General features: G+C 40.3%; 1 protein-coding gene across 1 annotated transcript in view; it reads left to right on the forward strand.

Moving 5' to 3' along the window:
• Window positions 1-17,829, forward strand: part of ergic1 (endoplasmic reticulum-golgi intermediate compartment 1) — a 19,647-nt gene extending 1,818 nt beyond the window's left edge. Inside the window, exons 2-10 of the mRNA XM_079556775.1 lie at window positions 2,713-2,774; window positions 8,322-8,394; window positions 10,419-10,513; window positions 13,726-13,850; window positions 14,134-14,238; window positions 14,368-14,428; window positions 14,628-14,728; window positions 16,046-16,168; window positions 17,309-17,829. Coding sequence (XP_079412901.1) covers window positions 2,713-2,774; window positions 8,322-8,394; window positions 10,419-10,513; window positions 13,726-13,850; window positions 14,134-14,238; window positions 14,368-14,428; window positions 14,628-14,728; window positions 16,046-16,168; window positions 17,309-17,416 — 853 coding nt within the window. The 3' untranslated portion in view covers window positions 17,417-17,829. The remainder of the gene's footprint in view (window positions 1-2,712; window positions 2,775-8,321; window positions 8,395-10,418; window positions 10,514-13,725; window positions 13,851-14,133; window positions 14,239-14,367; window positions 14,429-14,627; window positions 14,729-16,045; window positions 16,169-17,308) is intronic.
• Window positions 17,830-17,835: the final 6 nt, after the last annotated feature.

Here is a 17,835-nt window from a genome sequence, read left to right on the forward strand (position 1 = left end):
TATCCTATTGTAACTACACTATCAACAAGAAAAAGAAGACACCACAATGCCCAAAGCAAGTAGATTTAGTATGTAAGATTTTATTGTGACTATGTGTAAAGATGGACATAATTGTGAAGAGAAAGATTTTGGTCAAATGAGTCAAGTCAATGACAGAAAAAACTAGTTTGTGAATCTGTTCACTAACCAAGGCAATAAAAACCATTCTGATTCTGAATATTCTTCCCAAAATCAAATTTACCTTTGAGGAAAGTTGCCTTAAATGATATCTTTAGTGACATTACCCTGATCTATTTTGAACTGTAATCTGATTATGTGAATACCCCCTTGTGTATCTTGTGTCCACATTTTAAACAGCCAGAAGACCTACATCCGGTTGTGGCTATTTACAGCTCACATAAAGCTGTCCATCGCCCCTCATGTGACTGCTCCAGACAGATTTAGCGCTTCCATATAACTTCATCCCCAACATCTAAAATGCACCAGCCATCAACCAATCTGCTGCAGCTGAAAACTGAGCTCTTTGTAACCTCAGCTCGGATCCACTCTTGTCTTTTTAAGGCAAATCAACAGTGAGTTCTCTATATCTGGGAGTATCAGGCTGCCATCAGGCTAAATGGAGTTTACCTGCATGCAAACATTCATGAAGACCAAAACGCCATGATTTTACCGGATTGTCTCCAGTTGACTCAGCAAAATTGTTTTGCGTCTTGTAACTGGTAATTGTCTTCAGGATAGACACGGAACTTTCATCCATCCATCCATTTTCTTCAGCTTTATCCGGGGCGGGGTCACGGAGGCAGCTGTCTACTGTAAACTGAGATGTCCAGACTTCCCTTTCCACAGACACTTCTCACAGCTCTTTTTGGGGATCCCAAGGCATTTCCAGCCAGCTAAAAGACATAGTCGGGGAGAACATTCAAATCCTCCTCTTGGCAGGAGAATTGAACCTGGGGCTTTTTTGTTGTGAGGCAAGAGTGTTAGCTACTCAGCCACTGAGGGCGCACAGGGGTGCAGCAGTTAGTGCTTGTGCCTCACAGCCAGAAGGTCCCGGGTCAGACGGGGCCTTTCTGTGTGGAGTTTGCATGTTCTCCCCATGTCTGCGTAGTTTTCCCCTGGATTCTCTGGTTTCCCCCGACCACTATAAAACACGTAGGTTCTCTTTTGAGGCCAGGACTCCCCTAGAAATAACACAGAGCCCATTTCTTTTAGATCGTCTTGACTTAACTGAAGACAGTTGCCTTCCGCTTGCAAAATGAATGTGTACTGTATATATTACGGGTGGTCTTATGTTTTTTGTGTCAGTAAAATTATAATAGCCCCCAAAATCAAAGTCTGTGGCATTGTATTTTGTTTTCTTTTTTTCTGGCTGTAGAGATAGATGTCCTCCTAAGGGGCAACCTATGTCTTACAGTTTGTCCAGGTCTTCCTGACAGATCTGCCATTTGATGAGATCATTGAAAGGGGAAGACGCACAAGGGTTTTTGTTATAAACAGGACAAACTGAGCTAAAGCGTACACAAGCAAGGACTTGGGCTGCCCTCCTCTTTCCTCTTTGTGTCCACTGTAAGAAGTGCACCAAACCTCAGACTGGGAATTGTTTATTTACTCAACAGAGTTTGGGGTAAAATAGTTTTCACTACCAAAAAAGGTGATGCACACTGAGCTAAATGCAAAAAACAAAATCAGAGAGAGTAGCTTTTTGCGGCTTTAAAACTTGCATAGTTTGTGTGTGTGTTGTGATCAGCTCTCAATAAAATCTCAGGTCAAAGCAAGCATGTTAAATAGATTTTTTTTAAATGATTATTTGCATATCACGATGCAGGTTCCTCAATACTATATTCCATATGATGTATTGATCACCGCCCCGCAGGTATCGTTTCCCAACAGTGAAACTAAACCTTAACTCTGTTGGTGAAATAGTCTCTTACTGATAACTCAACATTCTAAAGATTTGTATTTTTTTTTAAAGGCACACTGCGCAACATTTTGGACTATACTGTTGCCATCAGTACAAAACATTCTCCTAATGACGCAGACAAGGCTATTTCTGCAGTGAGTAATCAAAGAATGGATTTGGATGAGAACATAACATATTTAAATCCCAAATTCTCCTGACTTTAGTCACATCTCCATGGCGACGAGCTGGAGACGTACCCTCTCCTGGTAAAGTTACAGTCATGTCTTGGGAGAGCTGAACCGCTCACATCAAAAGCACATGTTTGTTTGTACATTTATGAGGTATTTTTCAATTACGAAATATCTGTCACAAAATAAATGCTAAATAAATGCTAAAATTCGACACGGTGTGGCTTTAAAGTAGCATGTATTTTGTAAAGATTTTGAACTAAAATGATTAATATCGATGATGAAAGTCCTGGTACATTCTTAACGTTGATTGGCTTGGTTTGTTTTTCCAGCGCTGTGTGGGGATTTGGCGGGTTTGTTGAGAAAGTGAATTGGGGTCAGGTCGGCACCACAAAGCCCACAGTGGGTGAGGTGGTGTCTTGTAAGAGCCGTTCTCCTCCGTTCGTCTGGGCCCCTCTCCAAAGCTAACATTCCAACACAGTTCTGTAATATTGCGCAGGCCGACGAGGACACAATGTGCTGCTTTTCTCAGCCCGTACTGTAGTTCCTCCCTCTTTTCAAAAAAAAAAAAATCTCTCACCATCTCCTTTTGTGTTTTTCCACCTTTCCTCTTTATTTTTGCAGATTTGATATCTACAGGAAAGTGCCAAAAGATCTCACCCAGCCCACGTACACAGGAGCCTTCAGTAAGTAGCCCTCAGCACGAACAACAACTCACTAATATTTACTTGTCTGCTGTATTAAACTTTACCACAGTAATAATGTTCAACTGAAGGAACTGAGTGTTTCACAAATGTAATAAATATATAAAAATGAGTGAGTGATGAATACATACATACATTATAATATACTTATTCTGCGTTACTTGGTCCCCTTACAATAATAATAAAAAAAAGGAAGGAAAGGAAAAATCTATAAAAAAACAAACAATAAAAGAACCATATAGGATCACAAAAGACTGCACTTTTCCCTACAAATATCAGATTATATTGATACAAATGTAATGTTTGTCCTTAAAGGAACAGGCCACTGTTTTTCCATACTGAGATATGTTCTTGCCTGAGCTTAGATGAGTTGATACGAACCTGTTTGGTTCTTGTGCGTGCCCTTGGAAGTGCTTGGCCACCTCTTACTTCACCCCCGTTTGGAGATATAGGAACACATTGGGAGAGGCTAAATGCTAACAACATCTTTGGTCTTTTTGCGTGACTAAGGGCACACAGTTCTTCCATACTGTGATATGTTCTTACCAGAGTTTAGACGAGTTGATACGTACCTGTCTTGTCTTTTTTGCATGCCTGTGGAAGAGCTTGGTCGCTTCTAACTTCACGCCCATTTGGAGCTATAGGAATATATTGGGAGAGGCTAAATTCTAACAACATCTTTAGTCTTTTTCCCTTGACTGAGGGCATGCACAAAGACCAGACAGGTACCTATCAACTTGTTTAAGCTCAGGTAAGAACATATCTCAGTATGTAAAAACGGTGGCCTGTTCCTTCAACCCTCACCTAAACCAAGCAGATTTTCTCCAGTTTGGCCTTGCCCAGATAAAAACTTCAAAAACGTCAAAAAAAGAGATGAAAATGAACCGACAATAACATGACGATAAAGTGATGAAAAAGCGACAAACATGATGAAAACAACAACACAGGCACTGGCTAATAGGCTGTAAGAAGCTTTTACATTTGAGTAAAGCCGAACTGGAGAAAATGTGCTGGGTTAAGGCGGGGGTTAAGAGGTTGACATCCCTTAAAGTTGTGTTGTTTTTGAGATAATTATCCACTCTCCAGTCAGAAAGACCGAGACCAACACTTTGGGTTTGCCAGGTCTTATGATTAAAATCAGTTTCACCTAACCTAAATATAACTGATCAATATAGTCATCAAAACCCAGGCACGTGCCCACTCTCACATTCTTATCAGTGACGTGAGGCATGGTTTGTCCGCGCATCTGCGTCTTATGGTGACTCACTTTCACTTGTGATTTCAGTACCTTTTTTAAACTACATACCGCCCCTTTTCTTGTTCTCTATCTTCTCTTCAGTTTATCAGGCGTAGGATGACCTTGTAGACCTTTGTTTCAGGCTAATCTTCATGTCAATGCCAACCATCTTAATAAGCAAACACTTAAGAATCTCTGGTGTATGAGCTAACAGTGCTATTGGTGTGGTATGAAGAAAATGCCAGTAAGCGCCCCCTTAGACGTGGAGTATTCACGGAATATTTCAACAGGTATTCAACAAGTAACCGCTCGTCCTGTATGTGTGTTGTCAACAGTGTAGTGCCATACCTGACGTGGCGCAACCAGTCCGTCAGGAATGATAATGATCCGTGTTTTGTTGCTGCAGGCCCTGAACGCATCATCACTGGGAATTCTGAATCGTGTTTTAGTCAGGCCTGTGTTTTCCTATTTGTCATCCAAAAGTCATTGTTGGATCAAGAAGGTATTGATTATGGCTGATTCAGGGGATATAAAGAATGCTGTGATGCATTCCTGGCGCCGGAGCGAGTGTTGGCCGGCTGGAAGGATTGTAAGGGCAAGCATAAAGTCAGAAACAGATGTGTGAAACAGTGATGATTTCAGCTGGTCACATGATGAACAAGTTTCTTGGATGGATGCGGTGGGAATGTTCACTAATGGCACAGCGCAGTTCCCACCCAGAGGGAAGTATGTAAGGAAGCACTTCCTGTACATGGTCGACTCCCTTCCTGTCTCCACCGCCTCGAGTGCAACGTCTGGGCCTGAGTGCAGCGAGTTTATGCAGCCATCAGAGAATACCAGATCCTCGCTTACAAAAGGTCAAATATGTGACCCTTGTCTGCTTTCAGGGCTTTTTTGCTTGCTGTTTTTCTCTCTATTTATCAGCTTCAGTTCCATTTGTGTAAAGGCCACATTCCATTCACTCACTTTTTGTGTATTTTCTTTTTGTATTATGATGTCTCCTATAATAAGCCTTGGTCTTATGAGGAGGAAAGACACATTTTGTGAGTGAACGTAAAATGTACTTTCAGGTGGCTGGATGAAGAAGGCGATTTATACAATTCTGTAAAGTGCAAGGCTAATACTGTACTACGGCTGTGCACTTAATCAACTTTGAATCGGATTACGCTAAAATCCCTGGCCAATTGCAAATATCTCCATGATGCTTTTTTTAATCCACAGGTGAACAGCCAGTCTTATTGAAGTTACTGCTCATTTCCGGAGGTGGAGTTTGGACTTTGGAAGAACAAAGTGGAAACTTGAGATCAATGGTTCAGGGAGTGGAAAGAACTCACTCGTCGTTTAGCTGAGATTTATTTTGAAACATGAGCCACAGTACGACGACGACTACTAGTAATAATGGCTTACACTTGTATTACACTTTACAAGCACCACAATGTAGTCATTAATATTTCACGCCATACTGGGTGGTGCGTCTATTGTAGCCACAGCCGTCCTTTGGGTAAACTGATCAGTCAGTCAATATACCTGTACCTATATATTAATATCACTCAGTGTGAGCTAACATTCAGTTTCTCCTCTCTTTGAACAATATTGGAGACTTATGATACAGCCATGTCTGAAAACTGATTCTAGTGAAGAGCTTTGGTTTGAAATCGCTAACCCTTTTGCTTTGAGCGCTGTTAATCCCGTACTGTAGTAACCTGAGAAGAATTATTGTGTCAGGAGAACCTGCATTAGTGTCCTAGATGTGTCATAGTCATAGCAACACACCCCATTGTTTGTTAGTTAAACATCAGCCTTATGTAAAGCCTGCTCCGACCGCAGGTTTGGCTCTGACGCCCTGCTAACCACAAGGTCATGTGACATCCTGCCAACCGCGCGGGTCACGTGACACTGCGATCCCCGGCGACAGTTGCCACGTAAACACATACTCACCTGCTGAGTGAGGGCTTTCTGCCCGAGCCTCCTCTCCAGACCAGCCAAACCACAGCCGCTCAGATCACCGCCCTCCATTTTTATCTCGACACACGATCAATTTGACACATGAAGTGAAGCAGACACCCGCACATGCCTGCCCTTTACCCACTCCAGATTAAGTTTGGCCTCATTATTTCAGGGTTAATGCGACTGATTTACCTTTTGCTGTGATTTGCAATTGACAGATTTCAGATCTATTATTTATTTTTTAGTTTTGGAGCAATCTGATACTCAATCTTGTCTTCCTAATTTTAAATAAGTGCTCACATTTCATTAATTATCCTTTCAATAACTAATGACTCTTGAAAATCTATGTGAAAGGCCCGACTCCTTACCATTTGTAATGTGTAATTTAGGTGCACTATTAGGCAATGTGTGCACTTGGGATCCATTTGTGTGTTCAAAGGTCAAAACACATGACGCGATTAAAACCGGTTTATAATATTTTGATTATTCATGAAGTAAACCATTAAGTTTTACAGCCCGTCTTACTTTTCTCTTCAAAAGTAGGTCATGCAACATTGGCAAATTCGTAAACAAAAGGACTGTGTGAAATCATGAATTAATAGGAAAGTAGAATGTTTTTTTTTAAGGCACACTTCCATCAAGACACCGATAGAGGGTTTGCACTATCATTTCTTCTAAACCCTCAAACTGAGTGTAAAGCAAACCGCTTCCTTGACGCTCATTTTGGCTGTTGCTATGCTGTTGCTATGATGTGATGTCACTTGCTTTCCTTCATAGATGTGTTTTCTCTTGGAAAAGCAATCTACACAGAAAATCTTAATAACTTCAAAGTGATCCTAAATATTCATACCCAGTCCATGGCTCTCATTCAGTAAAGTTTAAGTCGGGGGTTAAAGCCTGTGATACAGAAAGGAAAAGCAACCCATTGTACAGCATTTATGTTAATCCTCCTTGTTTGTCCTCCATCTTTGGTTTTTTTGGAAGAACTTCACATGAGCTCACCTCTCAGACAGATTTGTAATAGCTGCCTGCCGCGCTGGCATTTAATGTGTAATTGGTGTAGGAGGGGTTTTGTAAGTGTGCGTAATAGGAGAACTAACATCCCCAGTAAAACGTCTATTTAGGGTAAAAATGTTACGCCGCTGTGATTTCAATCATGTTAACAGCTTAGATCAGTCATTCCTTCACGTGGTCATTTGCTTCATCTCCTCTGTAGCTCAAATTAAACTCAAAGCACCGTGCCTATTAATCCTTGTTCGGTCTTACTCGGACTTTAACATGCAAACTAACAGTGGGAGTGTTCGTCAGTGAAGTTTTAAAGCACTATATTTGGATCTCCAGATGTTTCTGTGACCTAAAAGACTTAAAAAAAAGACCTAATTTGAAAGCTCAGAACCTCAAGAATTCAAGTAATGGAGGCACTAGTTTTAATTGGAACTTTATTGGGGACATGTGCAGGGATTTGGGTCGCAAGTAATTGGATTTGCTGCATATTGATCTCAGTAAGCAGTGTCTGGTTATTCTGGTCATTCTACTTCCTGATTAGGGCCGAGTACCGTTAAAAAAAAAATACCAGTACTTTAACGATGTTTTTTTACCTATACGAAAATATTTGTCGTATAGAACCATAAAACAGATTAATGTAAATGTATTCCTTTTCCTTCCATTTAATATCTTTTGCATTTTTATCATTTGTTTGATAAACTTCCGTTAAACTTCCTTTAACGACAAAAGGGCGGAAACAACACTTTAAAAGTTTTTTTTGTTTTCCAATTCCGCCCCATTTTTCCCCAGAATTTTTCTTTTTTTTTAAGTTCAAGAATTGTTTGTTTTTGTCTATTTTTTTCCCCCACCTTTTTTTCTTCTTTTTTTCATTTCCCCCCAAATTTTCCATTATTTTTTTTTCTCCACTTGTCTTTTACTTGTTTTATCTTTTAAATGTTGATGAAAAACGGCATCAAAACTTGAATATAAAGATTTAATATTTCTTTTTGGTACTCGCTGCCGATGCTTTAATTTTAAACAGTTCTTTTTTTCTCGATCCCAGACTGGCATCGTTTAACGGTACCCAGCCCTATTCCCGATTGAGCAAATCCTGTTGAGAAACAAAGCACGGATCATGAAAACGGTTTTGAAATCATGAATAAATGAATCATCAGTGGTGTCCATATTATTTGATGTTTTCCCCATATCATTCAGTGAACTTGGATACGTCATGTTTATAAAATATATTAAAAACTTCCCACATACACAGCCTGTAATAATTTTCACCAAAAGACTAGAATAAAGTCTGTGGTAAAATTCATCTCCCCAGGTGCTCATTATTTCTCCTCTTGTCCCCGCAGTTTCCATTCTCTGCTGCGTCTTCATACTCTTTCTGTTTCTGTCTGAGCTGACTGGATTCATCGCCACCGAAATGTAAGTATCAAAACTCAAAGTGTTGGCGTAATATCCTGGATCGGGCTCCAGATCAAACTGCTAAACTGTGACGCCACATGGGCTCCTTACTTTCGGCCCAAAATACACAATAGACACTTCATTGTTGTCAGTGCCCTCATTATGTCATATAACACGGAGCCAATGGTGTAGCCAATGAAAAGAGTCAATTTTCTCTCAGGAAATTGGCTTTGTGCACTGCGTCAGCCCCTTGGCGCTCTGTAATAAGGGATGACATTGGGAGGGAGAGGCAGGAAGGAAATTACTCAATGAGTGACATACGAATGCTCTTTTTAATCTGACAAAGGGTGATGCTCTTGGGCGGTGATGTCTTTTTGACTGTGTGGCGAAAAAAGATGCGTCGTCAGACGGAAATAGCGTGAATATTATTGTCTTGAGTTAAAGAGCAGGACTTAGTGCGCAAGTTCTTTCTGTAATGTAAAACTAGACTTCTGACGTTTCAGAGAAATGTAAAAAATTACTCAATTAAATGAATGACTATGTAAAACTAAAACGTAATAGTAATAATAGTATGACTAGTTTGAATAACTTGGTAAATCGAGGTAAAATGACTAATCCTAACCTACAGTAGAAAAAGACCTGTAACAAGCAGGAAAACGAGTGAAGCATTTTCTTGGTAATAATATGGAAACCAAGTTGCTAAATGCATTCCCTGTATAATGTTTGGTCCATCCAGTTACCCTGTTATCACTTTTTTTTTTTTTTTACCTTTATTTAACCAGATTAGTCCCACTGAGATTAAGAATCTCTTTTTCAGGGGAGTCCTGGCTTTGTTATCAAAATGTCCTTTCAAATAATAATAATCACAAATCTTGCTGATCTTAAAGGGACTATACGGAGTTTAAAAATGTTAAAATTATGTATTTTCCTCCCTCTACATGTTCCAGCCATGTCCTAAGGTGTAGAATGAGCCCAGACCTGTTCACCACAACTGCCTCTAAAATCCTGCACCGTCACTCAAAAAGTTGTTACTGCGGGTCCGAAGTGCCGTCATGCACAAGCTTAATATAGAAGGTGCAGCTACAACTATGACCTGACGTGGCAGTAGTGAGTATAAAATGGCCAACTTGCATCTAGCCCCTTTAAAGAAGAACTAAGTTACTTGTTTACATTTAATAAATCCTTTCCGTAGTCTCTCTGGTTGATTGGGGGGTCTTTCATCTCCCCCTGGTGTCTCTGGCCAGAAAACCACCTTTGCAACTTCCCTGCCTCCGGGTCGGCAGTGCAATACGCACTAATGGAATCATGAAGAAGCAGCCAACAGGCAAACTGGCAACTGTGGGCTCGCGCCACTTAAACAGTATTTACAGCCAAGTTTGAGTGAAAATGATCTCTCTTGTGTAATTGGGTTGTGGGACAATGTAGAATATCTCTCTCTCTCCCTTTGTCTTTTCTGTCAGCGTAGTATTTACTCCCACGGATAATGAGCAAAAAAAACGCAACATGGCTACGACACCTGCAGTGGCGCTTATGGCCTCTAGGGGCATGAGTTACTTAGTTCTGCTTTAACGTAGGGGTGGGCCATATCGTCTTGCATTTCGTTTTCGTTGTAATTTTAGGTATCGTTGTGGATACGATATAATTTATGTTCCGTCAGAGCAGCATAAACTCTGACTGTAGAACATGGGGACAGGTGCTTAAAAAGTAAAATTAAATCAAGGATGTAAACTGTTATATGTATGCCGTAAAAAAAAAAAAAAAAGAATGTTTAGAATATCACTTAATTTATCTTCCCAATAGGCGTAATGCTGGGATTTTGAAGAAATGTGTCCATTGTCAACTATATCATCAAATATGTCGTTATCGTGATATTTCTTTTTTTTTTCTATCGTGATATAGATTTTAGGCCATATCGCCCTGCCCTACTTTAAAGTATAAAAAAAGGAATTAGTTCAGCTCCAAGGTTGTAAAAAAAATCAAACCACACTATATCTGCATCTGATGTCATGCCTACTTTGCTCATTTTACTGTTCCTCCTCCTCCAGTGTAAACGAGCTTTATGTGGACGACCCGGACAAAGACAGCGGTGGGAAGATAGAAGTCAGCTTAAACATCAGTTTGCCAAACCTCAGCTGTGACCGTGAGCCTCTTTTACAGTTCACACACACACACACACACACACACACACGCACACACACTCTTCCTGTTTCCCTTGTCTTGCCTTTGTTTGCGGCCTGTTTTGGCAGCACACTCTGGTTGTTATCAAACGCTATCTATGTCATAACTCGGTTGGTTGGCCATGGCCTCCAGCGTGACACAGCGGGGACTGGCGGGAGATGAATGATGCCTCAGATAAAAGCACAGCCTATCGGAGCCCCATAATGGTTTGTTTACGTGCCTGTGATGTGGCGTGCTTCTAGATAACACCAGAGTCTATGCCGTGGGCCCCGTCTGTGTTTGGTCTGGACTTGACATAAAGAATAAAGACCCCTGTGTCCCATTTAATGTATGCGGTGTACAACAATAGAGGATCGTTACTCCATATATTTTCAGTTTGCTGTGTAAAAACATGCACCGGGAGTTTATTTTAACTTGATAAAGCTTGAACCTGTATTTTAATGAATTAGTCTTTATAGAATCAGAGAAACAAAGCATACATTTCCAAACAATTATTCAGCTTTCCCAAACTTGTACACAAATGTAAGCTGAGTCCTACACCAAAGACTAATAAATGTACCAAAGAGAAATCCGTTATTTTGCAGATTCTCTGACCTAAACATCAGAGGAGTCGGTTGGCTTTGGGCGCTTCATGACTCTCCTTTGAAACTATGCCCCGTGACAAATTACACAGTCGACTACCACACCAGAAACACACATGCTGATTCAATCCCAGCGATCTCCAAAAATGGCAAAGCTAATAAATACTTTGGGTGGAAAATTGGGTCCAGATTTCTCCCGACCAAAGCGTTGGCATGCCGACACACAGCTGCTGCCCATGTGTGTTACGACTCATGGCAAGCCCACACAAAAGCTGATACTCTCGATGATCGTATAGGGACTTTGTTTATTTGTGCAGTACTTACTTTGTACAAATATGGAGGCACACCAGCTCGGCTCTCCCCTTCCCAACTTCAGTTTGGATTGGGTTGGAAAAAATGCAATCTTATCTTGAAAAAAATGCTTGAATCAAGACAATTTATGCTGATTTTGAGTAGTGTGGAAGTTGAAAAATGGCAAAACTCTGACCGGAGATAAGCGAATCGTGTCCAGAACCGGATTTATCAGGCAAAACCAGTAACAAACCGAAGTTTCACAGATCCGAGAAGCGACATTCTGCTTTCCCATATCTCTTGTTTCCTCAGATTTTACAGAGCATTATATAGTTGTTACGGCCCTTGCTATGTAGACAAAACAATGCATCTATCATTCTTGGCCCGCTGTGCTGCCGGGCAATAGTCTGGTCTTTGGTCTAATCTAATTGTACAAAGTTTACAGTGTCTGGGTCAAAGTAAACATAAGGTTAAAAAAACGAAATGACTGAAATACATCACAATAATTTCACAGAAGGTTTGGTCTGTGGTATCACTTTACTTTACTGTACCCTTGATACATGTACCTAAATTTAGTACAATGTAATGGGCTCTCTGTAACCATCTGTAATAACTTGTGTCTATGGGTTAGATACACAATGGAATAACTTGTATTAGTATTTTGTCGGTACATAAAGTAATAGGACACGAGACCCTTAGGGTTAGAGCTCAAGGTTAGAGTTTCTTATTACATTATGTACCTACAAACTACAAATACATATTATTCCATTGTGTATCTAACCCAGAGGTACAAGTTATTACACATTGTTACAGAGCACATTACATTGTACTAATTTTAGTTAGGAACAAGGTATCAAGGGTACTGCAAAATAAAGTGTTACCTGGTCTGTAAATGAGGTTGAATAGAACAAGCACTAATTTGCTTAAAATAAGACATTTTATACACTTTTAATGAAAAAACAAACAAACACTTGAATGGTAAATGGACGCAACTTGTATAGCGTTTTCCTACCTTCATCAGGCCCGAAGCGTTTTACAGTGAGGTACCACTCACCCATTCACTCTCTGTCATACACCAATGTACACAGACACTGGAGGCAAGTAGGGTGAAGTGTCTTGCCCAAGGACACAACGACAGTGTGCTTTTGCGGGAGCAGGGATTCGAACCCCCGACCTTCTGATCAGGAGACGACCCGCTCTACTAACTGTGCCACTGTAACTGTATGAAACGTAAAAGTCCAAGGCAAGAAAAATCATTCCCGTTCCATTGGCAACTATCTAAACCATCGTAACTGCTGCACTTTTAAGTTGTTTCTCATCTAAGCAGATTATTTATGAGTTTGCAGGAATTGCAGGAATCTATAAATGGAGTTAATTATTAATAATCATCTACCCCATAGGAATAAACAGTTCATGTGACATTCTTTGAGATCAAAGCAGTAGCTAGCGCCATGGTAACGCAGGTTAACTTTCCTGCACTGTCTTTACTCTGAAATACTCTCAAGCCAGTGTTGGCAAACTGTAACGAGCCTGATTTAGATTAGTGGGTCGATTTACTTCGTGGATACTGGATACCCTCTTATGGAAAGTTGAAATTCTGTAACTTTCTCTGGGCTCTGGTCTCACGTAAAATGCTAACTCTCCTTTGACATTTAAAAGTGCTGTGCGGTGATTCATGACATCAAGGAAAAGCAGAACAACTTAAAATAAAAACAATAATTTCCTCTGTTCCATGTCCCCTTTTCCACTGCAGAAAACTTTATAAGGAGAAGTAGCTCACATCCACACTTCTATTTACATCATATATTTATACTGGGCCTGGCTCATTTTGAATGTCACAGGACATGAGCAGGGTTCAAGGTGCTCGTCCACTGGACACCCCATAAACAGACTACACCGCTGCGCCAAAACATGACGGCATCACAGTGGGTCCAGAGAGATTTCAGACCTATTTATACATGTATTTGTATTGATGACAAAGAAAACAAAACACTCATTGCCCTTTAAAAATGTATAAAATAGAAAATAGTTTTGAAGTCCGCTTTCAGTTGTGCTGTTATTGAAGCTTTATAATTTAGGTCTGTGGTGAATGACATTTGTTTAAAGGTCCAGTCTCTTTAAAGCTTCAGAATCATAATGAAATAAATAATCAAAATCTTCTTTTCAGTGTCATATTTCAAAATAGCAAATGAAAAAAAAGAGGGGTGTGAAAACTTACTGTAGTCTTGATGTCATAGCACTTTGCACATTAGTTAAAATATAAAGAAGTACATGGTGTTTTAAATCGGTCTGCGTTTTACAGTGGTGGGGCTGGACATCCAGGATGAGATGGGGCGCCATGAGGTCGGCCACATCGACAACTCTATGAAGGTCCCCCTAAGTCAAGGCACTGGCTGTCGCTTCGAGGGAGTTTTCAGCATCAACAAAGTGAGTGGAATTAAATGTATTGTGACCAAACCAGCTGGAAACTCGGAACCTGCTTCTTCCTCATCTCTTAATCTGTTGCGTCACTTGTTCCATAACATGTCAAATTATTAACTCAGACCCAGGTTAAAATATGCAAAAAAAACAAATCCGGGGTGTCGGTCTTTCCGAACACGGCGAGTACTGATTTTCCACCTTCCTGTAAAATTGGTGACGAGTTAAGAGTGCAAGTTCTCTTTTCACAATGTAACTTCTCAACTTTATTTGTACTTTTGTGTGTGTTTAGGTACCCGGAAACTTCCATGTGTCGACCCATAGTGCCACAGCCCAGCCACAAAGCCCTGACATGACCCATACCATCCATAAGCTGGCCTTTGGAGAAAAGCTACAGGTGGATCACAATGGAAATGCTCTTTTATACCCAGTCCAATTGTTGTTGTTTTTCTTACATTTTATAGTAATTTGAGCTTTTAAAGAAATACATTTATACAACCCCATTTCCTTGTTCTTTTGTGGACAGGTACTAAAGGTCCAGGGGGCGTTTAATGCATTAGGAGGCGCTGACAGGCTTTCATCAAACCGTAAGTCCCACACTGCACCTGTGCCCACTAAACCCTCCGCTGACATTTACTGTGTGTTGACATGATGCATGATACGGGACGCTCGACGGACAGTGGAAACAGCTGATACTGCAACATAAAATAAGGGCTGCACTGAGTCACCTTAAATAAGTAAAAGTGCATTTCTACTTTCTCCTCCCGTGTGTGTGTGTGTGTGTAGCGTTGGCCTCCCACGACTACATACTGAAGATTGTCCCAACGGTTTATGAAGATCTATCGGGCAAAAAGAGGTTCTCCTATCAGTACACTGTAGCCAATAAGGTATCGCACCAACATCACTCATTACATTCAGGGCACAGAGGGGGAAGTAAGGCTCAGGCAGCCGTTCAACTTTATAACAATAAGCCTGACATAACACCACCTCTAAGATGACCCCAACACAGAGTCCTCAACACTAACTCTTTCTGACCGGTGCCCCGTGGAAAAGTATATCATGGGCAATGCAAATGATTTACCTTTTAAAAATCATACCTTACTTTTGATTTACCTCAAAAGTAACACACCTTTGAATAGGTTGGCATTTGTCTTATTGGACCTGGATACTTATCACTATGAAATTTTTGTTATTTTTTTATTTATTTTTTGTCATTTATTTCCATTTATTTATTTATTTTACCTGTTCAAATGTATTTAACCTCTTAACAAAGGCCTTAACCGAGCATTTTGTCCACTTTGGCATTACCCAAATCTATAAGTATCAGAATAGTGACAAAAACAAGAAGAAAACAAGGATGAAATGCAGCAAAAACGTATCAGAATAGTGACAAAAATGAGAAGAAAACAAGGATGAAATGCAACAAAAAAGTATCAGAATAGTGACAAAAACAAGAAGAAAACAAGGATGAAAACACAACAAAAAAGTATCAAAAAGTGACAGAAAAAAGGCACAAAAGAGCAACAAAAGAAGTAACAAGAATGTGACAAAAAAGTGATGGAGGTGCAGCAAAAAAGTGACACAAACTCAACAAAAGTGGCAAAAATTAGATGGAAAAGCAAAGTAACAACGCAAGGAAAAAGATCAGATTAGATCAGTTTGTCTAAGTCTTAGCTTTCAAATGAGAAGTTACAGTGGCCTATAGGCTGTAAGCTGTAAAACACTCAGTTAAGGGGCGGAATAAGAGGTTAAACTTGATTTTATAGTGAGACTACTACAGAATTGAATTGCAATAAGAGGCCAGAAGCGTTCGCATTACTATCTACACTCACTGTGTTCATCTTGGGTATATGTCTGTACATGTCCACTCCATACTGTGACCAAAGCTTGTATTGTTGATGGTCCGTGCACTCGCCCTGAAGTAATGGCGTACCCTCAGTCACTGGAAACTAGATGTAAACAGGTCATAAAGGCATTTCTTCGAACTGTTGATGGGCACGGATTTGGACTAATAACACTGGAACTCACAGGCTTCCAAAGTGGGAGGAGGGTGTGAGGAAATAATTTCAAAAAGTATTGCCCATAAAGTCTCTGGCACGTCTGATGAAACTGAAATGTCTTTATAAGTAGGAAATCACTAACTTTAACAGAGTGGGATCTGTTTTCATTACATTTACCTCATGTTTCTTTTCTTGCCCCAATAGGAGTATGTTGCCTACAGTCACACGGGCAGGATCATCCCGGCCATCTGGTTTAGATACGATCTGAGTCCAATCACAGTCAAGTACACGGAGAGGAGACAACCTTTCTATCGCTTCATCACAACAGTGAGTTTGACTAACATTGAAAGATGGGAAAAGTTGCTTATACAATAGATTGTAGTTCAAGACGAAGGTCCTTTTTCCATCCTGCCTAGTGTATTACCAAAACCTCACATTTTGAAATCCTTCTGGAAGACTGTAAATACAAACTCTTTTATAACAAAATGAAGCTGAATTGTGCTTTGACCTTGTGACGATCTTCCAAAGTTTTTTGTTTAGTTTATCCCAATCAAAGAAAGACTTTTAGTTTTCTAAAGCACCTTCGGTTGGTCAGCCTCCATCATAGGGGACAGATGATAAAGCAGATAGTACGGTAGCTTTATATACTTTGTTTTAGGCAAGAGTCCTAGGATTTCCTCATATTTCCTTACAAGGTTTATTCATATAATTAAATATGAAATGTCTAGATAACCTATTGTGGTCTTTTATTAACCTCTTAACCCCCGCCTTAACCGAGCATATTTCCTCCAGTTCGGCTTTACCTGAATCTTAAAAGCTTCTTGACCGGAGAGTTTACAGCCTATAGGCCAGTGTATAATGCCTCCGAGTGTAACTTTCTGTCGCATTGTTGCCCCTTTGTTGTCACATTTTTAAAGCATTTTTTTTTTTTTTCATCACTTGTTTTTTCGCTTTTTTTTGTCGCTTTTTCATCACTTTTATAGTCATTTTTTGTCACTTTTTTGTTGTGTTTTCATCCTCGTTTGGTCACAATTTTGACGCTTTTTTTCCGAGAAGCTTTTAAATTTGGGTAAAGCCAAACTGGAGAAAATGCGCTCGGTTCAGGCGGGGGTTAAGAGGTTAACCATTCTCTTCTCGAGTCTTGGTTCTTGTCACCAAAACACCGATGTGGATCTCCTGAAACCCTCATCCAATCAGGAAGACTTCCCTCTGACGGATCCAGCACCATGATCCAATTGGCTGCTTTGATCATCAGTGTTTCCATTGTTTGTCTTAAGCTTTGTTTCAGTTCACGGTGACTTGAGCCTGGATCAGAGATGAGTGTGCTTACAGTGTGATCATGAGTCACAGCCAAAGTAACTGAGTCACGCTTTGGTAGATTCTGCCTCAATCTGGAGACTGTTGTTGTCAGCTGATGTCGAGCTATTTTTAAGTGTTGAAACCCACTCCTTTCTTTTTCTTTTGTAGATATGTGCCATTGTTGGAGGGACGTTCACTGTCGCCGGGATAATCGACTCCTGTATATTCACGGCATCAGAAGCATGGAAGAAAATACAGATTGGCAAAATGTCCTGAAACTTGCTCCCCTTTTACTCCCACTGACGTTAGCCTCTCAGCTAAATCAAGACCTTGTTTTTTTAAATCTCATCACATTGACTGATGAAATGGCTTGCACTTTTGATCCAGGCTACGTGGCAGAATGTTTTTGAAGCTGCCCTGGCTGCATTTGCCCGTGACGTGCAGTTGCCCAGTATCAGATGTCCATTTCCTTCGTCTTAGATGTCGAGAGGCAAAAGAAGACTGTTTTGTTACTGCGCCAGAAAAGTCTACACTACTCGGTTTCAGGGTTCAAACCGGTCAATATTTTTAGAAGCGAGAAAGAGACTGATTAATGTGCGGATATTTAGGGGCAAATGTCAATCAAGCTAGTCAGGAATGATAGATGAGCCAACGCTCTGGGAATTTATTGTAATTTTGTCATGTTATGTTTTGAA

Source organism: Gobius niger (genome assembly GCF_951799975.1).
Source record: "Gobius niger genome assembly, chromosome: 5".
Lineage (NCBI taxonomy): Eukaryota > Metazoa > Chordata > Actinopteri > Gobiiformes > Gobiidae > Gobius > Gobius niger.